This window comes from Lucilia cuprina, chromosome 2 (assembly GCF_022045245.1).
Source record: "Lucilia cuprina isolate Lc7/37 chromosome 2, ASM2204524v1, whole genome shotgun sequence".
Lineage (NCBI taxonomy): Eukaryota > Metazoa > Arthropoda > Insecta > Diptera > Calliphoridae > Lucilia > Lucilia cuprina.
The window spans coordinates 25,686,869-25,712,342 of NC_060950.1; the positions used below are offsets into that span (position 1 = coordinate 25,686,869).

At 31.1% G+C, this 25,474-nt stretch overlaps 1 protein-coding gene across 2 annotated transcripts in view; it reads left to right on the forward strand.

Moving 5' to 3' along the window:
• Positions 1–25,474, forward strand: part of LOC111686423 (protein timeless) — a 44,735-nt gene that overhangs the window by 11,306 nt on the left and 7,955 nt on the right. For both annotated transcript variants that reach the window (XM_046949118.1, XM_046949115.1), the window contains exons 2-14: positions 4,004–4,191; positions 4,262–5,041; positions 5,107–5,914; positions 6,606–6,747; positions 6,843–7,351; positions 11,317–11,515; positions 11,573–11,700; positions 12,576–12,729; positions 13,731–13,889; positions 13,956–14,124; positions 14,197–14,397; positions 14,771–15,023; positions 15,468–15,614. In XM_046949118.1, the coding sequence (XP_046805074.1) occupies positions 4,095–4,191; positions 4,262–5,041; positions 5,107–5,914; positions 6,606–6,747; positions 6,843–7,351; positions 11,317–11,515; positions 11,573–11,700; positions 12,576–12,729; positions 13,731–13,889; positions 13,956–14,124; positions 14,197–14,397; positions 14,771–15,023; positions 15,468–15,614 (3,746 nt within the window). In that variant the 5' untranslated portion in view covers positions 4,004–4,094. The remainder of the gene's footprint in view (positions 1–4,003; positions 4,192–4,261; positions 5,042–5,106; positions 5,915–6,605; positions 6,748–6,842; positions 7,352–11,316; positions 11,516–11,572; positions 11,701–12,575; positions 12,730–13,730; positions 13,890–13,955; positions 14,125–14,196; positions 14,398–14,770; positions 15,024–15,467; positions 15,615–25,474) is intronic.

Here is a 25,474-nt window from a genome sequence, read left to right on the forward strand (position 1 = left end):
AATAGTAAGTAATTTTGAATTGGATACATGATATATTAAATAATCAATGGATTTGGACCTAGAAAAAAAGTTTTGTGAGGTATATTATAACAAAAATAATCCTGGTTTTTTGTCATTTTGGTATTGATAAACAAAAACTACATTACGGAAACTCCATCTATTTGGCGAGTATTGTGTAAATTTTATTTAGAATTTTATAATATTGATTCTTATTCCATAAATCTAACACAAAGTACCATCCTAGCCACTCTAAGTATGGGGACATCACCATATACCACGATATAATGCTAAAATCTTGATTTTCAATCTCATATTTTAAATTCTTTATTTTATGAATAAGATACAGTAAGCGTATTTGGATCTGGATAGTTTTTCTTGATTTGGATTCTAAATATATATAAGTGTATGTATTAGGTGAAAAATATTGACGTTACGGTATGATAACCACCTCTATTTTAAAATATCTAAATTAGGTATTTTTCCTGTACTACACGACAGTTCATTTTACATTGGTTCCAAGCAATCTAAGGTCTGTAAACATAGTGTTCCTCCTAGTTCGTATATAGATTTTGAAAAAGATAAATCAGGAGTCCAATAGGTTTTCCTTGGATACAAGTCGCCTCCCTTTAGCAGTTAAAGATTTTGAAAGAGCACTCAGTGCATTTTTTCTAATAATTCTTTGGATTATTTCATCTATTTCTCTATTTTGTATTTTTTAATGCTATTGATTAAACATAATTATATTTTATTGATTTACAATTTTAATTATATTTTATTGATTTACACTTGTTCTAGAAATCTAAACTAATTTTTTATTTCGAAATTGCCTCATTATTATCCTTTAAACATTTTAAGGCAAATAACATAACATTTTCACCTAATGAGGATATGATTTTTGTAAATCGCAATTGAAAAATATTTAACACTCTTCCTTTTAACAATAAAACAATAAATTCCAAAAATAATTAAAAAATAATTTGAAAAACCCAATGAAATTAACCGGAATTCTCAATATGCAAAATACTTTATTGACATGCAAATTCTGATGAATAATGCAATAAAATGCACCAAAATTTGTATTTTAATATTTTTTTCTAATTTTTCCCATTTTACACAATCTCTGTTTTTAATTGGAAAACATATATTTACTTTTTACCTGTTTTTTTCGAATTTTATTTATGAACAAAAAACAAAATTCTCTTAAAAAAAGGTAGGCAAAAAACTTTGTTGATTTACTGTATATATATATGTATTTAATCCTAAATTTTTTACACACATGCATACATGCAAATTACTAGATATCGCTGAGAGCTATAAAAATCTAAAGAAAATGTCATTTGCAACGTTCAATAAATCCTGGAATTGTAATAAATATAAATCTTGGAACTTTTCAATTTAATACATGAGAAAACCTATTTCTACAAATATTTGATTAATTAAAAAAATATTAATATAAAAGTAACTAGTGGAGAATATTTAAGATTCGGCTCAGTCGAATATAGAACTCTAACTTGTTATAGTATATAATTATAGTTGATTTATTTTTAGAACATATCTTTGCATGTTGCATAATGAATAACTATCTATTTAACTACTATATTAAGTACCCCATAAATTGTGTTCAATCTTTATCTACATATCTATTGATCTAAAATTAATCTTTAGTGTAAATTATTTTTTTGCAATTTTGTTGACTGCATTTCGTCCATCTGCGCAAAACATACAAATCTTTGCAACATCAGTCTGTCGCTCGTAGTTAATATCAAAATCCATGCTGCACGCTACATTAACACGTGGATGTGTTTGCAAAACGTTGTTGATGCAGCAGTAAAATAAATAGAACTCGATGTGTACTATAGTACATCATTCTCTGTTTATGAACATGTCACGGTCTTAGGAATAACTTGCATTTTGTGTCCTACAAAGAAATATAGTTTTAAGAAAATCAGCCACCCCAAATTTTGCCATCCCTTGTAAATGTTTGCAAAACTATATTCTATAACTCTATTTCACATGTAGCCATATCGCATCGCATGTACTTCTCTGCTTTTACTTCATTGTAATGCTGCTGTTGGCTTTGTTTGTGTTTGCATTTAGAATCTTCCTTTGTAACATGTGCACTGATTCGTGGTCACCTTTTAGCAGACAATTGACTTCGAACTCAGGTTGAGAATTGAGTAAATGTTACGACGACTACAGCAACTGCTTCATACAGCGCACTTATGGAATACGTTTGTGTTCCGTGCACTCGACATGTGTGAGCTTATCGTATTCCCAATTCTGTTGAAATTTTTCAGATATGTTTAGTTGTATCAAGGAAGCCATTGGCAGAGGTAATAAAAAGAAAGTCGGTTGTGGTTACTAAATTATGATTTATTTTGAAAATATGATTTATATTTAGTGCAATTACGAGTAAGTTATATAAAATATAATTAACAAGTTAAGATGAATTAGTTTATAATTAGAAAATAAGTGATAATTGATTTTCTTTGCCATTAAACAAAAACGCAAAAGAGATAACAGAAAAATTTATTTGATTTTAATTTAATTGATTTAAATAATATAAGATTAAAAGTATTTTAACTTTAAATCATATTAAGGTTTAAAGAGTGTTTCGTATAGAAAGCCTGCCAAATGGAGGCCACAGTCTTATGGACTGCTCAGAAGACAAGATGCTATACTAAGCTAGATCAGTTCTAGTTCAGTTTTAGTTCAGTTCTAGTTCAGTTCTAATTCAGTTCTAGTTCAGTTCTAGTTCAGTTCTAGTTCAGTTCTAGTTCAGTTCTAGTTCAGTTCTAGTTCAGTTCTAGTTCAGTTCTAGTTCAGTTCTAGTTCAGTTCTAGTTCAGTTCTAGTTCAGTTCTAGTTCAGTTCTAGTTCAGTTCTAGTTCAGTTCTAGTTCAGTTCTAGTTCAGTTCTAGTTCAGTTCTAGTTCAGTTCTAGTTCAGTTCTAGTTCAGTTCTAGTTCAGTTCTAGTTTAGTCCTAGTTCAGTTCTAGTTCAGTTCTAGTTCAGTTCTAGTTCAGTTCTAGTTCAGTTTTAGTTCACCTCTAGTTGAGTTCTAATTCAGTTCCAGTTTAGTTCAGTTCTAGTTCAGTATTAGTTCAGTTCTAGTTTAGTTCTGTTCTAGATTAGTTCTAGTTCAGTTTTAGTTCAGTTCTAGTTTAGTTCGAGCTCATTTCGAGTTCAGTTCTAGTTCAGTTCTAGTTTAGTTCGACTTCATTTCTAGTTCAGTTCTAGTTCAGTTGTAGTTCTGTTCTACTTCAGTTCTAGTTTAGTTCTAGTTCAGCTCTAGTTCAATTCTAGTTCAGTTCTAGTTCAGTTCTAGTTCAGTTCTAGTTCAGATCTAGTTCAGTTCTAGTTCAGTTCTAGTTCAGTTCTAGTTCTGTTCAGTTCTAGTTCAGTTCTAGTTCAGTTCTAGTTTAGTTCTAGTTTAGTTCTAGTTCAGTTCTAGTTCAGTTCTAGTTCAGTTCTAGTTTAGTTCTAGTTCAGTTCTAGTTCAGTTCTAGTTCAGTTCTAGTTCAGTTCTAGTTCAGTTCTAGTTCAGTTCTAGTTCAGTTTTAGTTCACCTCTAGTTTAGTTCTAATTCAGTTCCAGTTTAGTTCAGTTCTAGTTCATTATTAGTTCAGTGCTAGTTTAGTTCTGTTCTAGATTAGTTCTAGTTCAGTTTTAGTTCAGTTCTAGTTTAGTTCGAGTTCATTTCGAGTTCATTTCTAGTTTAGTTCGACTTCATTTCTAGTTCAGTTCTAGTTCAGGTTTAGTTCAGTTCTAGTTCACTTTTAGTTCTATCAAATATTTGATAGACCGAAAGTACTTTTTTATAATTTCATTTGATGTATGTCGTTAAATCGGCTAAGATCTAGAGCAGTTTTCGTTGACCCAGAAAATCTTATGATAATTTAAAATTATTTTGTTGATCAAAATTCATTTGAAGTAATGAAAACATAATGTATTTATAATCCTTTTGTAATTATTTATAATTTATTTTCTTTCCTTCAATTTCAGCTTCGATTTTCGTTTCATACAATTTATCCAAATGAATTCCACCGATGAGGATCATAAACTACAAACGTAATTTCATAATAATAATTTTGTAATGGACTGGTTATTAGCAACACCGCAACTTCATAGTGCTTTCTCATCATTGGGCTCCCTTGAGGGAGATACTTACGTTGTTAGCGCTAACGCATTAGGTAAGTGACATACATAAAGTCCAGCAAAATGAAACAACTGTACTAAATATCCTCCCACAAAACTCCACAGCCACACTGGAGGAAATAAATTATAAACTATCTTACGAAGATCAAACCTTACGAACCTTTCGGAGAGCTATCGGTTTCGGGCAAAATGTTCGATCCGATTTAATACCTTTACTAGAGAATACGAAAGATGAGGACATTTTAGACTCGGTTATACGTATATTGGTAAATTTAACAGTACCGGTTGAGTGTTTGTTCTCAGTCGATGTCATGTATCGCACCGAGGTGGGCAGGCATACGATATTTGAATTGAATAAACTGTTACACACAAGCAAGGAAGCATTTACTGATCCGAAAAGTACGAAATCAGTAGTGGAATACATGAAGCACATTTTGGAGTCCGATTCAAAGTTGACGCCGAAAAAATGCGATCAAATAAACAATTGCCTCTTATTGCTGAGGAATATTCTGCATATTCCCGAATCGAATGCAACCTATTTAATGCCTTCGACTTCACACAATCAACCGGGCAGCACACATCCCGTTTCTATGCAAAATACCATACTATGGAATCTGTTCATACAGAGTATAGACAAATTATTATTGTATCTTATGACCTGTCCGCAGCGTGCTTTTTGGGGTGTAACCATGGTGCAGTTGATTGCCCTGATTTATAAAGATCAACATGTTAGCACTTTGCAGAAATTATTGAATTTGTGGTTTGAGGCATCGCTATCGGAAAGTTCAGAAGACAATGAAAGTAATACTTCGCCACCAAAACAGGGCAGCTGTGATTCTAGCCCCATGTTGACGTCTGATCCCACTTCTGATTCTTCGGATAATGGTAAGTGCAGTTAAGATGAAAGGTTAGCAGAGCTTATAACTGAATATGACTGGTTTCTTTAACAGGTAGTACCGGTAGTAAAAATGGCAATTCTGAAGATCGTCGTCAGGCATTGCGCGAAGAAACCGAGGCCACTTTACAAGAGGTGAGTCGTAAGGGTCAAGAATACCAAGACTCTATGCTAAGAGTACCCGCTGATAAAGTTGATAGTTCCGAAGGAGCTAGTGATTTGGGCGCCACCGATTGCGAGGAAGGCTTTACTTTGAAACAAAATCAACAGGGCAATGAAGTAATGGAAACATTGGAGGATGAGGAAACTGCTCATACAGATGAAACCGTTTCAGATGCTATCAACAATAATTTCACAACTGAAATAGCGAAGGAAATAACAACAAATACAAATCAAAAACAACAACAACAACAAGAACAACCAGCTGAACAAGATTCTAACACTTCCAATTTGGCCGATGCTGCCAATTTTATGCCACCACCGGCATTACCTCTTAAGAGCTCCACCTCAGCGAGCAAAACACGCGTTATAGACACTGAGCTAATGACGGCTACACCAAAAGTTTGTCAAAAATCTCCACACTCGGGTCATGTCAAATTAACAATGGGTAATTGTGGTCCCCAGAAAAGAGAGTATCCTTCCTCACAATCTGAACTCTCTGATTGTGGTTATGGAACTCAAGTTGAAAATCAAGAATCGATTTCAACTTCCAGCAATGACGACGATGGTCCACAGGGTAAACCTCAACATCAGAAACCACCCTGCAGTTCGAAGGCAAGAAATAAGCACAGAATTGTCTTGACCGCCATTGACAAAAAAGAGCTGAGACGTAAAAAATTAGTGAAGAGAAGCAAAAGTAGTTTGTAAGTATTTCAAAAGCTTAAGGTTAAAAGATTTATATAATTATTTTTATATCCTTCACCTTCATGAGAAGGGTATATATAAGTTTGTCATTCCGTTTGTAATTTCTATAATATAATTTTCCGACCGTATAAAGTATATCGATTAAAACATGTCCGTCTGTCTGTCCGTCTATCTGTCTGTCTTTCTGTCTGTTGAAATCAGTTTTTAGAGGTCCCCAGATATCGGCGAGATCCGAATCATCAATAATTCAGTTAGACATGCTTCCGAGAAGATCGCTATTTAAAATCAGCAAAATCGGTCTATAAATAACGGAAATATGAGCAAAAATCCGAGACAACATCTGAAAATTTCATCAAAAAAGCCACATTTTTTTCATGCTTTGTTAAAAAAGCAACAACAACACTGTGATTTGGATAAAGATGTACATGTGCGTGTGGTAATACAGTTTGACGGTGTTATTACAGTACAACGGTTAATATTTCTTTCTGCTACAGTTTATATATGTTTGTGTGTATGTTATAAATAAAAACTGTTTTTTAAAACATACTTGGTGAAGGGTATATAAGATTCGGCACAGCCGAATATAGAAATATTACTTGTTATATCTAAAATTGTTTTTTTTATCAAGAATTGCAAATCTCTATTTAAACAAACAATTGCGTATTCGTCTGATTTGTTTTCTTTTTTTAGAATTAATATGAAAGGTTTAGTACAGCATACACCCACAGATGAAGACATATCCAATCTCCTTAAGGAATTTACCGTTGACTTTCTGCTTAAAGGCTATGGTTACCTAGTAGAGGAATTACACTCCCAATTATTAACAAATCTAGTAAGTATTATATATCTCCTTGTGTATGGGCTCTCATAACATTTTAATTAAAATTATTTTCTCCCCCTTGCTTCCTTTCTTCCTTCGTAATGCAGAAAATACCCATTGATACATCACATTTCTTTTGGTTGGTTACATATTTCTTGAAATTTGCCGCTCAACTGGAATTGGATATGGAGCATATTAATACCATACTAACCTTTGATGTCATCAGTTATTTAACCTATGAAGGTGTCATGTTGTGCGAACAATTGGAATTGAATTCACGTCAAGAGGGCAGTGATTTAAAACCATATTTACGTCGCATGCATTTACTCGTCACTGCAATACGTGAATTTTTGCAAGCAATAGAAACCTATAAGAAAGTAACACATCTAAGCGATGAAGATCGTGAACGCTTACGTTTATTGCAATTGCAAATAAGCAGTACCGAAGATTTGCGTAATTTATTCGTGCTGCTGTTGCGTCGTTTCAATCCCAGCCTGCATACGAAACAATATTTACAGGATTTAGTTGTTACAAATCATATATTGCTATTGATTTTGGATAGTGTTACTAAATCGAATAGTAATATACATATTAAGATGATTGATCATATATCACAGTAAGTATTTTTATCGATTTTTCTTCTTTAGATTCTTTAACTTAATGTAAATTAAATCTGATAATCAATAAGATTACAATATAGGACTACACTATAGGAACAATTAATATTTTGTAATTGTCAGCCATCTCGTTTCGTCTCTGACAATCAATTAATAATTCTGAGCTGAACCAACTTATGTTACATTGATCTCATGCTCATGCCATCTTTAATGTTTACGCTCTCTTTTTATCATTTGCCTTAAGAAGGGATTACATGGTTCACCATCTTATTGTTGATTGATCTGTTTGAATTTTGCTCTTCAGGTCTTCGTATACTGTATATCAGAAATCTTTCTTTTGGCCTCTTTTCGATACTTTGCCTTAAGAGACGTCTTACTATACTCTTCACGTTGATGAGTTTCTTTTTAGACGCATTTTCCTTCGCGGTTAATTTGGCTTGTCTTCATAATAGCGCACTAGGCACTAGTAATCAACTCTCCTCCTTAGCTCTTTGCTCACGCTCTCTAAAAGTCTTTTGCTTTTAGGAGCGATTGAATAGTCCACTATCTTATTGATGACCATACCTTCTATTTTTTATTAAAATTTTATCTACTTTGACATAAGATAGAGGCTCTTTTTCAGCTTCAGCTTCTTTTTATTGGGTTTGTACTGATGTTTGTAACGCACAATAATATTGGTCCTATACCTACCTTAAAGTAGACCAATTGGCCGAGAATCATTTTCTGAGCAGATTTAGCTATGTCCGTCCGTCCGTCCATGTAAACCTTGTAATCAAACTACAGGCCGCAATTTTTAAGATAATTGGAAGAAATTTGCTACAAGATCTTCCCAGGGACGAACCTTATTGAAACTTCGACTCTAACTTCTTACTTGTTTCAAGTTGGAGAGATGTTTTTTTTTCAAATACACTTTCCTTTGAGACTGATTTGGCCTATGTGCTCGCCTTCATAATAACTTGTTTGGCTTTGTCTCTCTCCCTCATAGGATTCTCTACCTCATTATTAGGATTTGAGAAAGGTATAATAAGACCTTTTCAGTATATAGAATCAAAGCTTGTTTTCCTATTTGGTGAGATTAAACTTTCTCCATTCTTCGACTTTATCCTAGTTGGGTTTAGGTTTGACGTTGCTGTTATGTTACTGTTCACAGTCGGAACCCTATTCGTAATTAGAGGTTGATGTTGCTTACACTTTCTTACAAATACATCCTTCTCTTTAATATCGAAAGTTTTTCCAATGGCATCTATTGTTGTGGGAAATTGTCCGCCAGCCAAGATTTTCATATAGTGGTATTTTTCTTAAGATTGCAGGATGTCGAACACTATATGACTCGCAAACAGATCAGCCGTTGGAGTAAGATTTTTTAGACCCTTCGTACTTTCAATGTTTTTTTCAATTGATAACCCACCCCTGAGATTAATAAATTTGTAGAGAAGATTGGGCTAAAGTTCGGACGAGATCGACCGTCGGAGCTGTGTATTTGATATCGAGCTTGTAGGTTTTTGGCGTTGCTGATGCTGGTTAAATTTTATTTTAAGATTTTCAATAGAATTCTTCTTAATCCAAATAACCTAGAGGCTCAAATTAAGCCACTGAAGAGAAAACATTTTTTTCGATGGAAGTCGAGATTGATTATTGGATCTGTGTAGGTGAAACTGTGTGTTATTAAGACCTTTATGTAGGGTCTTCGGTGGAAATTTTAATAAACCAGAAATCCAAAACGATTGGCTACAGATAACACAGTTTTTTTACTAATTGGGATTTAAGAAGAAACCAAAGTTGCATTGTAATTGCAGCTGTACATTTAAAATCAGAACCGTCGATTCCTATACTTGAGTATTTCTGAATCGAAGCGTATGAACGATACTGACGTTCATAGGAATGCAATATTGAAGACACATTGACAATCTCAATTCAATCTCTTTTAAAACGATGTTTGTAAGGCATATACCGGCGGATAGAGAGGCAGATAAAAAAAATCACCACTACACACACACTATTGGCATTTTTTCATTGAAATTGCACTGAAAAAAATATTTGGTTATTTTTAATGATGATAAATTGCATTACTGTAAAATGCGAATATTTATAAACAATATGTAATCAATGTACTTAAGAATGATAATTTCTTCACATAGAAACAAAATTTCTAATTAAAATGTACAAAAAAAGTATGAAACAAGATTAACTTATTTACTTTCATTGTTATGCATTCTAGAAAATTATTTAGAGTGTACGTTGTTTTTGTAAATTATGCTCTTGCTTTTGCAAGTTGTTTTTGTTTTTATACCCTACACCACTATAGTGGGGAGGGTATTATACGTTTGTGCTGATGTTTGTAACATACAAAAATATTGGTCCAATACCCACCTTAAAGTATACCGATCGATTCAGAATCATTTTTTGAGTCGATTAAGACATGTCCGTCCGTCCATCCGTCCGTCCGTCCGGCTGGCTGTCCATGTAAACCTTGTGCGCAAGGTACAGGCCGCAATTTTCAAGATAATTTGATGAAATTTGGACCAAGCATGTTTTTTGGCACAAGGACGAAGCCTATTGAAAATGGTTGAAATCGGTCCATTATTTCACCTAGCCCCCATACAACCGTACCTCCCGATTTGAACTTTTTATGCTATAATTACGTCAAATATTCTGCTATCTCTTTAAAAATTCGCACAAATAAGTTTTATATAAGTATAAATGATACTGCAGATTTTCGTAAGGATCGGCCTATATTTGACCCTAGCCCCCATACAAACCCCCCTTCAAAAATGACTTAAACGTCTAAAATTGACTTGTAACCATTTGTATCGCAATGAAACTCAACAAAACTAACTGTTATTTAGAAATATATCCTTTTCCCAAATTTACCGAGGATCGGCCCATATTTGACCTATATAAAGCCTCATTTAGAAATTTTAGTTTTTTATCAATAAATGGCTTAAATATTATGGAATTATGGTAATATTCAACATAAAAGTTTCTTTACAAAAAATAAAAATTTTATAAAAGTAAAAATTGTAAAAATATACTCATGGTGTAGGGTATCATATGGTCGGCCATGCCCGACTATACTTTCCTACTTGTTTTTAATTGTGTTTGCAATTTCTTTAACAAAGCAACATCAACCTACTTTGTTGAATGCTGTCAAGCAACTAAATAAAATATTTGTATTTTTGATGCTCTTGTTTTGAGGTTCGCATGCGATCGTGTTGTGTACATGTAATTTGCCGAAAATCTTCGTTGTCAGAACAATACTAGCGCCGACGTCTGTTGTAAGGGCATCATTAGAATTTCTTACATATTAACCTACTAATCCGGACTTCGGTTTTTCAATAATTATACCCTACACCACTATAGTGGGGAGGGTATTAAACGTTTGTGCTGATGTTTGTAACATACAAAAATATTGGTCCAATACCCACCTTAAAGGTCGATTCAGAATCATTTTTTGAGTCGATTAAGACATGTCCGTCCGTCCGTTTGTCCGGCTGGCTGTCCATGTAAACCCATACAACCGTACCTCCCGATTTGAACTTTTTATGCCATAATTACGTCAAATATTCTATTATCTCTCTAAAAATTGGTACAAATAAGTTTTATATATGTATAAATGACACTGGAGATTTTCGTAAGGATTGTCCCTTATTTGACCCTAGCCCCTATACAAACCCCCCTTCCAAAATATATATCCTTTTCCCAAATTTACCGAGGATCGGCCCATATTTGACCTATATAAAGCCTAGAAATTTTGTTTTTTTATCAATAAATTGCTTAAATATTTTGCAATAATATTCAACATAAAAGTTTCTTTATAAAAAGTAAACATTTTAAAAATATACTCATGGTGTAGGGTATTATATGGTCGGCCATGCTCGACTATACTTTCCTACTTGTTTTTAATAAATTTCTGAAATTTTCGAAAAAAAAACTTATACTGATTATAATTTTTCAAACTTTTTAGATTTGCTACTTTGGAAATAATGCATTACTATGGAATGCTTTTAGATGATTTTAATAATAATGGTGAATTTGTTAACGATTGTATATTCACCATGATGCATCATATTGGTGGTGATTTGGGACAAATTGGAACGCTCTTTCAACCGGTCATATTAAAAACCTATTCACGTATATGGGAAGCTGACTATGAACTATGTGATGTAAGTTATTCATTGATAATCTTATAAAAGTATGATTATTATTATTTTTATCTTTAGGATTGGTCCGATTTAATTGAATATGTTATACATAAATTCATGAATACCCCACAAAAGAGTCCTTTAACTTTACCCTCAACATCGCTGACAGAATTAACTAAAGAACATAATATGGAAACTACTGTGTGGTAAGAATCTTTGTTTTCCATAAAACAAATTTTCTAATACTTTTACAATATTTTCCAGCTTAATTTTTGAGTTTAAGATAGATTTTAGTTTTATTAGAAATTTTTTACAAAAAAAAAAAAAAAACTAATAATTGTTGTTTTAAATGTTTTAATCTATGTGCACACGTGGATATTTAAAGAACAATTATTTCATAAAATTTTACTTTTTGAAATATTTTCATTTTCTTAAAGAAAAAATTTACATTTTGAGTTTTTAATTTTGTTCTTTCTGAATCCATGTCTTGTTGTAATTATGCTCTCAAAAACTTACCTAAACAAAAAACCTTATGTTTTCAACTTTAAAACAAACTGCTTTTACAGAATGAAACGTGTTCTTCCCCTCTTAGCCTTATCTTTAGTAGGTGCCAGTTGTCTGAAGACGTTACAGGATCTCTATATTCTCTTTTAAATCTCGATCAACTGTCAGTTTTGTTTGCTGTTGCTGAGAGCAATATCATGATGTGGAATCTCTAATGGCTGTGGATCATGCGTTTCATCGTTGCCTTTTTATTATCAATAACAAATTGTTTTTTAAATATGGTCTGAGATGAAAATTTTATTATTTGTTTATAAATTCTTTTATTACAAAAATAACTTTTGAACTTAAATATTTAACTTATTTATTTGTTTGCGAATACTACTTCTTTAAATTTGCTTAATCTATTTCAATGTTTTAAATTAATTTCAAAGAATAATTGTTTTTTTACTAAAAAAATATTGTAAAGTTTTGTTGTACTATTTTCTAGTTAAAATTAACAGTTTTTTAAAGTTTATATAAATTATTTCTTCATTTTATGTTAACAAAATCTACATTAATCGTCGTTGTCTTAAAACAGCACTTGGACTCAAGAGGAAATGGACACTTTGTATTGGTACTACGTGCAGAGCAAGAAACATAATGATATTGTGGGCAAAATTGTTCAACTCTTCTCTAATAATGGCAACAAACAAAAGTCAAGAATATCGATTATACAGCAACTATTGCAACAGGTAAGAATGGAACCGAAATTATATTATTTTTCAAAAAGATTTTAATGCTATGTTCACACGACACAATAATAGATCGTTCACGTTAACACTGCATTCAAACCCCCATTTATATATTAATTTATAAGTAAAATTATAAATTTACTAACTAACTAACTAACTAACTAACTAACTAACTAACTAACTAACTAACTAACTAACCAACTAACTAACCAACTAACTAACTAACTAACTAATTAACTAACTAACTAACTAACTAACTAACTAACTAACTAACTAACTAACTAACTAACTAACTAACTAACTAACTAACTAACTAACTAACTAACTAACTAACCAACTAACTAACTAACTAACCAACTAACTAACCAACTAACTAACTAACTAACTAACTAACTAACTAACTAACTAACTAACTAACTAACTAACTAACTAACTAACTAACTAATTAACTAACTAACTAACTAACTAACTAACTAACTAACTAATTAACTAACTAACTAACTAACTAACTAACTAACCAACTAAGTAACTAACTAACTAACTGACTAACTAACTAACTACATAACTAACTACCTAACTAACTACTTAACTGACTAACCTACTAACTAACTAATTATCTATCTATCTATCTATCTATCTATCTATCTATCTATCTATCTATCTATCTATCTATCTATCTATCTATCTATCTATCTATCTATCTATCTATCTATCTATCTATCTATCTATCTATCTATCTATCTATCTATCTATCTATCTATCTATCTATCTATCTATCTATCTATCTATCTATCTATCTATCTATCTATCTATCTATCCATCAAACTATCTAACTAGATTAGTGGATAGTCTTTGGATTAGTACATTAACTAGTGGACTTCTTTTCTTTTGTCAACTTTTAGGACATGTTTTAAGTCCTTGATCATAATCATTTAGTCCTGTTATAAATAATTCGAACTTACCCTTAGAACTTAATATCAAATTGATTTTTATCATTCCAGGACATTATTACTTTAGTCGAGTATGATGATTTAATGAAATTTGAGGATGCTGAGTATCAGCGTACCCTACTAACCACACCCACTTCTGGTACCACAGAATCGGGCATTGATATCAATGAAACACCCGCTAAGGGTAGCAAACCTTCTGATGATATACAGGTTTGTTTGATAAGAACTTTATTTTATTGTTGTTTTATTTTACAATAAATCATAATTTATGTTCAGATACTTCGTGATCTTATTATCAAGGAAAAGAAACAACAACATATTGTTTGGCTGCAAAAACTTTTACTCGAATGCTGTTATATTAAGATGATTTTAAAGAATAATCCCTTGCGTGAAGATCATCAACATTTGAGTTTTGTTATGGAACCGGTGGCATATCATTGCATATGTAAGCGACTTTAACATTTAAAATTTCACAGGATTCGTGTTAAAATGTATTTGTATTCCTTTTTTTTTGCAGTGAAAAACAAATCTATACCCGTGGTCCAGTGGAACAATGAACAGGCAACAACAATGCTTTATCAGCCATTCGTTTTACTTTTACATAAATTAGGCTTTCAATTACCAGCCGATGCGGGATCAGTATTTGCACGTATACCCGATTTTTGGACACCAGAAATGATGTTCAATTTAGCCAAAAAATTGGGACCTTTGGAAAAATGTGAGTTAGAAATGAAGATTGAAAATATGATAAAGGGGGGTTGAAATTATATAAAAATATTTAAAAAAAGATTTTTCTTTTTGTTAAAGTAAAAAAAAGAAATGTTAAATAGAGATTTGGATTTTAATGGTTTCCCTATCTCTATTAAACACTTAAGACTTTCATGGTTATTCTTAAAAAAATTGATCTTTTATGCCAAGAATTAAAGATCTTGAACCCAAATGAAATCGATATTTTTCAGTTTCTTTTATCATCATTTCCATTAGTTAGTTTTTTGTTTTGTATGATATTTGTTGTGTTGCTACCTTCTTGCGCCTTGTTTCTTTTCTTCTTCTGCTTCTTTTTCTCGTTTCTTGTTCTACTCTTCTTATAGTATTCATCAAATTCGATATCCATCAATTTGATATTGTCAACGATACGGAAGAGCAACTGTCGTCTAGAACACATTATGATGTCGCCACCACAGCTCGCAATTCGTTAAGTTCAATGTTTAGTTTAGAAGTGGATGTTAATGATAGTGATGAATTGGCACCGATACCGGAAGTTGATGATATCCTAGAGAAAACCTCACAGGCCAGTGAAATCTTCGCCATGCCTAATGCTAAACAATGTAATTCTATTATAAGGTAATTATTTCTTTCTAAAGACTTAACCTGATCCTTGTGATTTTTATTCACTAATAATCTGGAAATTTCTAAGAGATTTTGAAATTTGAAAAATTTGAAGTGAAACTTTAAATGTTTGTACGATGAAAATTTTTGTTTAAATTAATGTAATGTTTTTTTTAATTCATTAAAAAAATATTTTAGATAATTTATTAAAATAACATCCGGTGTAATTTGTTAATTTTTGTTATTAAATTAAACCTAATAAACCTTATTAAATCTTTAAAACTTGTTGCTTTATTTTTTCAAAAACAACCTCTAAAAGATTGATTTAATGATTAAACACAATATTAATTAAATGATTTATCATTTGCTTATTACTATTGTTCACTTATTAAAAAAAAAATAAATTTTAAAATTTTATTAAAAAAATATTAATTTAATATCTTTATCATCACATTATAGATATACACCTGAACCGACGGCAATACCCACCATTCCCAATTGGCTGCAACTAGTAATGCGCAGTAAATGTAACAGTTCCAATGCTACCACAACAACAAATGCTGCTGCTGCAGCAGCCAGTTTAGCTAATTTAGCAACAAATGCCTGGTAAGTTTTATTTTTAACACAATTTTTACGCCGATTTTTTTTTTTTTTTTTTGAAAATTTAAATCTAAAATTCCACTAAGATATAATTTTCAATTACATCGTTCATTAAATTCATAATAATAGTTAAAGTTTCTTATACAAGATCTCTTCGCTTAGATAGTGCTGACTTGTTGTAATAAGTATATTTTACTCAAGGATTGCTAACTTTTTTTCTACTGTTGGCTGCTAATGTTAGATTTAACAGTGTTATTGTCATTTCAAATAATATGATTATGTAAACTTTAACATGCTGGTTGTGTCAGATAACATACAGCCACTGTGTGTGGCGGATATCTGGAATTAAGGTGGACCAGATTATTACAAATTATTTTATCATTATATACCCACCATTAAATCTCGTTTGACTCGAATGAAACTTACTTATGCCGAATTTCATCTATATACTAGTATTTTTATGCCAGTAAATAGCGTCATTTTCTGAAGGGGACCTTATATAGTGATTTTGGATCGTGAGAAACTTACTTATGTCGAATTTTATCGCTATATTCGTATTTTTAAACAAGTTATGACGGTTATTGCTTTTTTTCGAAATGCCACTTGTATGAGGGCTATCCGAAAACGGGGACCCATATTGCCCATTTTCGATATCATATATATTTCTTATGGATAAGGTTTGTATCCATAAGAAATATTTATGTGAAATTTCAACCCTCCAGCTCTTTCCATTCGGACTCTATCGTGCTTTCAACAGACAGACGGACGGACAGACATGGCTAGATTGTCTTAGAATTTAATGAGGACCCAGAATATATATACTTTTGTAGGTCTATGACTAATATTTCGATGTGTTATAAAACGGTATGACAAAATCAATATACCCCCATCTTTTTTGACGGTGGAAGAGTCTAAACGATATTTCGGCCCTTTAGAAATGAACTCTCAATATTTTACCGGGAAATTGAGCTAATTAGGTAAAATCTGTCTTTAAATAATCAGAGATCATTCAATATTTATTTCTGATCAATATATAATGTATTAAGGATGAAATAAACCAACTGATAAGCCACTAATATGGGTCAATTTTGGGAGGATCCAGCATGCCACAAAATTATTATAATATAATAGATTAAATTGGAAAATTTCAAGCTCTTTCTTCAATACGGCATAAAGTCGATGGATTTAAAAGAGTCAATTTGTTAAAAAAAAACTTAATTAAGCGAAGCCGGTATTCGAAATACCCTAGAATTTAGAAAACCATGCTACCGGTAGGCATTAGAAAAAGTAGAAAGTTTATCCTGCCTTGACATAAATATAAAGCCCTATCTTCAGCAATTCAACAAACTTTCAAAATTGATTAATATCGTGAATGAATTCAAGAATAATCAAAGCAAACCTTGTTCACAGTATTAAGAACAAGCAAGAGGTACAAGGTACACCCAAAGCCCCAGTATCTCATTATTGTCAACTTGATTCATATTGTTTATGTTTCAATTATCCAAGAACTGCTAAATTCCAATATCCGGACCACGCCAAATATTTAGGGGATATTCTGATCTCTTAACCAGATTTGTAGATTTCTAATAACGTAAATGTCACATTGTTTCTAAACGTGTCAAATAGATATTTTTAAATAAAATAGTTGGACCTAGAGTACAACTATTTGATTCTCGAAATGGTGATTTTTTGTTAACATTTTTTAGCATTTCAATACTTCATTGTGCTCTCATGAATAGTTGACATCGGTGGCGTGTCATAATGTCCATAGACCTTATGACACATCTTAAAGCGGCATAATGTCACTTGTCCATGGACATTTTGACACTTTTAAAACAGAAATGTATTGGAAAATTTGTTTAGAATTTAAGAAAAGGACACATTTATCCCGAAAAAGAATTGCTCCTACATTTGGTGTATGTTGCATATTGAATTTCTTTTAAAAAGTGTCATGGATAACAGGCCTTCGGCCGCTTCGCTAAAATAAGATTGTTTTCGGTAAATGGACTCTTTGTGACACTTTTGAAGTTGTCATTATGTCCATGGACATTATGACTCAATTTAGTGTGTCATAAGGTTTATGGACATTATGACACCACCGTTGACATCACTGCTCTAAACTGTCTTGGGAATTGTACACTCAGTATATGATTTATAAAGGAAACGCTGACCTCCTACAACTATTAAACTTCCGCTGAAATCAGTTAAAAAATGTCTCTTCAGATGGTCGCGTGTCATATTATTCATGGACATTATGACACATCAAACAGTTTCATAGTGTCCATGGACGTAATGAAATTTTAATAAGTGTCTATGTGACAAATGACATAAAGTCCATGGATTTTAAAAAGCCTTTTTATGGTGCCTTGTTATATCGTCCATGATCCCAAAAGTGTCATAGTGTCTATGGACTTTATGATAATTTGTAAATGTGTCATAATATCCATGGACATTGTGCCACTTTTAAAACAGAAGTACCCGAATTGGAGAATTGTTTTGGATTTAAGAAAGCGATACTGTTGCCCTAAAAAGAATTGCTTCTAAATTTTGTGAAGATATGTTGCGTTTTGGATTCTTTTAAAAAGTGTCCTGGATAGTAAATCTTCGATCGGTCGCAGGAGTTTTAAACTGTGGGGAATTTGACATACTTGGACTTTATGTCATCGTGCTCACAGACATTTTAACACAATTGAAATTGTCATGTTTATGGAAACTATGACACAATTTTGTGTGTTATAACGATTATTGACATTATTACACGCCTTCTTTATTTATCATGAAAAGTCTTTATATAGCGAATATGGTATTCGAAATTCACCCTAAAAGATGACAATGCACTTCTAAAATATGACAATTTTTCATATGAGAAACAATAATTGAATTTCCTGAAAAATAAGTATATGTTTGTCACTTTATGATTTAAAAGATTAATCATAGTATCTACCTTCATTCATTTCAATTTCAACAGTTTCAATTCCTAAAAAAAAACATCATTCATGACAAGTCACAATAAAAGTGTTACATTTTTCTGACATGACAATACTGTCCCGAAAATTTGTTATAAAAATCTTGTTGACATATTCAAATCAACTGAAAAACTAAATTTTTTTATCTTCGCCTACAAGTAGTAAAAAAATACAAAAACAAATACTTACGAGCATAAATGTGTACATACAACTAGTACTTACTAGATACAATCATATTTATACCCTACACCACTATAGTGGGAAGGGTATTATACGTTTGTGCTGATGTTTGTAACATACAAAAATATTGGTCCAATACCCACCTTAAAGTATACCGATCGATTCAGAATCATTTTTTGAGTCGATTAAGACATGTCCGTCCGTCTGTCCGGCTGGCTGTCCATGTAAATCTTGTGCGCAATGTACAGGTCGCAATTTTCAAGATAATTTGATGAAATTTGGACCAAGCATGTTTTTTGGCACAGTGACGAAGCCTATTGAAAATGGTTGAAATCGGTCCATTACTTCACCTAGCCCCCATACAACCGTACCTCCCGATTTGAACTTTTTATGCCATAATTACGTCAAATATTCTATTATCTCTCTAAAAATTGGCACAAATAAGTTTTGACCCTAGCCCACATACAAAGCCCCCTTCAAAAAATGTCTTAAACGTCTAAAATTGACTTGTAACCATTTGTATCGCAATGAAACTCAACAAAACTAACTGTTAATTAAAAATATATCCTTTTCCCAAATTTACCGAGGATCGGCCCATATTTGACCTATATAAAGCCTCATTTAGAATTTTTTTATCAATAAATTGCTTAAATATTTTGGAATAATATTCAACATAAAAGTTTTTTTATAAAAAATAAAAATTTTAAAAATATACTCATGGTGTAGGGTATAATATGGTCGGCCATGCCCAACTATACTATACTACTTGTTTATACATAATCTTTATTTTAACGCCAACTAAATATAAACATTGTTAAATGATTCGCAACAAAAACAAACAGAAATAAATAAATATGTAAATAAAAATGTATGAAGAAATATGAGACCAAAATATATGAATACGAGGGATCTGAAACGGTTAGATTTGAAAAAATAGTGAGCAAAATCTTAACATTCATAGTGACTGAAGAGAAAATACCCTATATTAGAAGACGGCATAAAGATCCGTTTACAGATCTTTTTGGCTATGTGTTTTTTGATCACTTGTTTTTAAATAAGGTATTTTCTATTTTTTTTTATCTACTTTAATGACCTTCATTCCTATTGATCAGTAACTGTAGTTTAAATTAAATTATAAAAATTCTGATTATGAAAATTCTGAATATGACTCGATATATCCATGTTAGAGGTTTTCTAAAAATAATATTATTAAAAAGTAGTTGCACGCTCTCGCCATAGATAGAGCGCTAAAATGTTCAAATGTAAACAGTTTAAACATTTTGTAACACATTTGGCCGCAGCAAAATCTTGATAGGAGTTTGTTACACAAATAAATACTCATTTGACGGAGACTGCTATTTGATTCTCACAAACATATAAAATAAACAGAATATTAAAAATTTTCGTCATTTTTGTTTTCATGTTTTAATATGATCAGCATATTAGGTGATCATTTTTGTTTGTTTATTTCTGTTTTTGGGTTTTAATTATTATTATTCTGTATAAAGTGACATTTAGATTAATATTGTCAAGTCATGTTAATGACCAGAATATTGCAAATTTTAAAATAAATAAATCAAAATGTAGTATTGTCAAATGTTAAAATTTTTAAAGAAACTGATTTATTAAAAACTTGTATAAATAATTCAGCTATTTTTTGTAGCATTACTTAGTAATTTAACAAAATAATGTTTTTTTTTTAAATTTTTTTTAATTATCTGGGCGCCAGTGTTGCCCATAATGGATAGTTTGTGATCTTAGTTCTAGTTCATTTCTAGTTCAATTCTAGTTCAGTTCTAGTTCAGTTCTAGTTCAGTTCTAGTTCAGTTCTAGTTCAGTTCTAGCTCAGTTCTAGTTCAGTTCTAGTTCAGTTCTAGTTCAGTTTTAGTTCATTTCTAGTTCAGTTCTAGTTCAATTTTACTTCAGTTCTAGTTCACTTCTCGATCAGTTCTAGTTCAGTTTAAATCCAGTTCTAGTTCAGTTCTAATTTAATTGTAATTCAATTCTAGTTTAGTTCTCAGTTCTAGTAATTCTGTCATAATTAAATTTAAAATACTAAAAAAAATAAATTGCAACTGAAATGGTACTTATACTAAATGAACTGAAGAGTGAATATTATTTTACCAATAAAAAATAATCTACAATATAAATTATATTTTGGTTTCCTCCGTGACCTTCTTAAAGTTTTGCAAAAAAAACTGCAACTGGGTTTGGTACAAACAATAAAGCAGCCACAACAAAACTGTCTGTTAAAAAACCTAAAGACCATTTATGTCTGAAAGTTCACTAACCAAAAAAGAAGAAAATATTTAAGCGAAACAATGGGCAATTTTATGAAGTATGAAATGTATTGTACTGTTACCTGCATTATTAACCAAAAACAATGCATGTTTATTACCTACAAAAATTACTCATATATGGACTCAATAGATGAGTTACATACAAACACCAGGGCAATTACCTACTAAACACTATTAACTTGCACTTGGTTTGTACCAATACTTATTGGTGATGCAAAAATTAGCACGAACAGTAAAATTTCGGTTGAATGCATGGGCTGCAATGAATGGTTCGTATATTATAGCAACACCTTAAGAAGTGTCTATCAATCAAGGCATAAATCAATTTAATTAATTTTTGTAAACATCCAACAAATAAACCCGAAGTCGAATACATTTCAACCGGGTTTGACGCTGAGTTAGATGGAGTGTTACATGTACATGTTTAAACTTTTTAGTACTTAAGATAAACCTGAGAACTAAACTTGAACTAATCTAGAAGTAAACTAAACCGTACTAGAACTGAACTAGAACTGAACTAGAACTGAACTAGAACTGAACTAGAACTGAACTAGAACTGAACTAGAACTGAACTAGAACTGAACTGAACTTGAACTGAACTAGAACTGAACTAGAACTGAACTAGAACTGAACTAGAACTGAACTAGAACTGAACTAGAACTGAACTAGAACTGAACTAGAACTGAACTAGAACTGAACTAGAACTGAACTAGAACTGAACTATAACTGAAATAGAACTGACCAAGAACTGAACTAGAACTGAACAAGAGTTGAGCTAGAACTGAACTAGAAGAACTGAACTAGAAGTAAGTAGAACTAAACTACTGAATTTACTCGCTAAACCAGTCTCAGTAGTATTTCCATAAATAGCACTAATAAAAGATACTTTTGGCATTAATAGATTTTTGCGCAAAGAAAAAACTAATAGAATCCATGGTCTAAGGGAATAAACATTATACACAAATTAACAAAATTTTTATGGTTTTTTAAAAGGTCTCATTCAATCGACTACTATTTTGTATTGTTTTATGATTTAACACTTTATTAGTGAGCATAAACATTATTGTAATAATAATCATAAAGGAGGACACATTTCTAAAAGGCATTTTAAATTTAGATAAAATATTTAGTAAACCCCTTGATATACACATGAATGAATGGATATGAACGACTAAAATAGTTTTCAAACTTTTGCTTTGAATTTATCTGAAAACAACCCACATTTGTGGTAAAAAAAACGAGTGCAAAAAAAATGTTTGCAAAATTTTAAATAGTAGAAAAAACTTGTCTCTTTAACATTGATATAAATTCCATAAAAGTGAACTCATCTACATTTATGGTATATATTTTTTTTGTAGATTAAAGATTGCAAAGCATATTTATGTTTGGTATTTGTATTTTGGGTAAAGTTTGATTTTATCATCATATCGTTTGATATACATAAGTACATATTATATACATAGTTATACATTGATCAGAAATGTAATGATCACTTTATTAACTTACGAAATTTCATATATTTATCTAATCAGATACATTATAGGTTTAAGTTCCTTGGTCACTTATGTTCCGGACACTACTTATCATGGAACATCGCAAAGTTGTTGAATTTTGAAAGAGTTTTATTGAACGCTTTGCTTTCACAACCATTTTATCAAAGGTTTATAGAACCAATGTTGTAAGAAAATTAGTTTTATAAATCCTTGATAAATGTTTATTAAATCCATCTTATTACTTTGTTGACTTAGTTTACGGTCCATGATATTATTGAATTTTAAAGACATCTTAATATACGATATAATACCAGTTAGTAAAGTTAAACACCTTACAAAGTTCAAATGGCAGAACATGATTACAAAATTCGATTTATAATCTAAACTTATGATTCGCCGCTCCAGAGTCTGCATCAGCCACGTCATCTATACTGAAGTACTGCACGACATTTAGTTCTGACCCGGTGATATTACTCGGGATACAGTCATAACAAATTTTCTATCGTTCTTTTTAAACATCATGTACAACGCCCACTTAAAGTAGGCGGTTAGACTTATCCTAAAATTATAATTTTACAGCATGCCTACTATTGGTTTATACATATTTAAGTGTAGGGACCCAACAAAATTCATTATATATTTGCTTATTTGCATAAAATTAGCAACACGTTGCAAATAACATTTAAAAGATGATATTTAAAAAACAAAAATAAACCAAACCACAGTAATTTTATTTGCTCTATAGAATATTTGAAATTTTTTTATATTTTTAAAGAATCCAGTTTTTCAAGTGTGTTTTTCCAAAATATATTTTTGTTTTTTTTTCACATATTTTGTGTGAATTTTTATTAAGAATATCAAACTCAATAAAAATGAAAATAATGAACAATTTAAATGTTAAATTAATTTCTTGATGTTAATAAATAACTACGCAATAAAATTATGAAATAATGAGATGAAAAATTTTAAAATATGTTTTATCAATAAGGCAATTAAATATAAACGTTAATGAAATATGGAGGGTATATTGATTATGTCATTCCGTTTGTAACACACCGAAATATTGGTCATAGACCCACAAAAGTATATATATTCCGGATCCTTATTAAATTCTAAGACGATCTAGACGATGTCTGTCTGTTGAAAGCACGATAGAGTCCGAATGGATAGAACTAGAAGTTTGGAATTTCACATACATATTTCTTGTAGATAAGGTTTGTTTGGGATTGAAAATGGGCAATACAGGTCCATGTGTTCGGATAGCCTCCATACAAGTCGCCCCTCGAAAAGCAGCTTTAACAGTCATAACTTGTTTAAAAATACAAATATAGCGTTAAAATTCGACATAAGTAAGATTCCTATGATCCAAAATCACTATGCAAAATTTTATGAAGATCGGTCCCTAATTGAACCTACCCCCCCCCATATAAGGCCCACTTTAACGCTCATTACTGGCTTAAAAATACTAGTATATAGCTGAAATTGAATATAAGTAAGATTCATACGAGTCAAAATCTATCTAAAAAATTTTATGTTAGTTAGAGTTAAATTAGGTCCGCTTATTACAAAATTTTTCAGAGTTGTTGTTGTAACAGATTTTCTATGACTGGATATTCTTCCCTAGGAAAAGAACTTCCAGCTTAGGCCGATTGAGTATCGAGTAATTTCAGAGCGGAGAAGGCATTACCATGGGAACGATTTATGACAGTCATCAAGACTAGATGTGTCACATCTTATAGAGTTTATATGAAAGGACAGACGGACGGTCTTAACTAAATTAGGATTTGGATCTTTATTAGATTCTGCACATGTCAGTTCATCATTAGTTACTTAGTTACTTAGTTAGTTAGTTAGTTACTTAGTTAGTTAGTTACTTAGTTACTTAGTTACTTAGTTACTTAGTTACTTAGTTACTTAGTTACTTAGTTACTTAGTTACTTAGTTACTTAGTTACTTAGTTACTTAGTTACTTAGTTAGTTAGTTAGTTAGTTAGTTAGTTAGTTACTTAGTTAGTTAGTTACTTAGTTAGTTAGTTAGCTAGTTAGTTAGCTAGTTAGTTAGCTAGTTAGCTAGTTACTTAGTTAGTTAGTTACTTAGTTATTTAGTTAGTTAGTTAGTTAGTTAGTTAGTTAGTTAGTTAGTTAGTTAGTTAGTTAGTTAGTTAGTAAGTTAGTTAGTTAGTTAGTTAGTTAGTTAGTTAGTTAGTTAGTTAGTTAGTTAGTTAGTTAGTTAGTTAGTTAGTTAGCTAGTTAGCTAGTTAGCTAGTTAGTTAGTTGGTTAGTTAGTTAGTTACTTAGTTAGTTAGTTAGCTAGTTAGTTAATTAGCTAGTTACTTAATTAGTTAGCTACTTAGTTAGTTAGTTACTTAGTTCGTTAGTTAGTTAGTTAGTTAGTTAGTTAGTTAGTTAGTTAGTTAGGTAGTTAGTTAGTTAGTTAGTTAGTTAGTTAGTTAGTTAGTTAGTTAGTTAGCTATATAGTTAGTTTTCCATTAAATATTAGTTAAAAGACTTAAGCAAATACATAAAGTATCTTAATAATAGTTAAACAGGTAATAGTTAATTACAATTCATTTCAAAATATTTAACTAAAAATAAAATTCATAATTTCACTAATTTGAAAACAAGTTTTTTTTTTCGCAATTCTTAATTTTTGCGAACCAAAACCGAAAGTAAAGTAAAAAACAGTAAATAAATTAAAAAAACGCAATCTATGAATTTATCACATTTTGTCTTCATAAAAATACCAATAACAAGTTTTGCATCTTACGAATACAAACGGGTGGTAATCCGGTGACTACGTTTTTTTTTGTCACCACTTGTACGATGCACAGTGGTATAGGAAAAAAAAAAGAGGGAAATAATTCGGTAACTTCTAAACGGTTAATCCGATTTTAATGAAATTTGGTATGCACAAAGAGGAGGTGTTG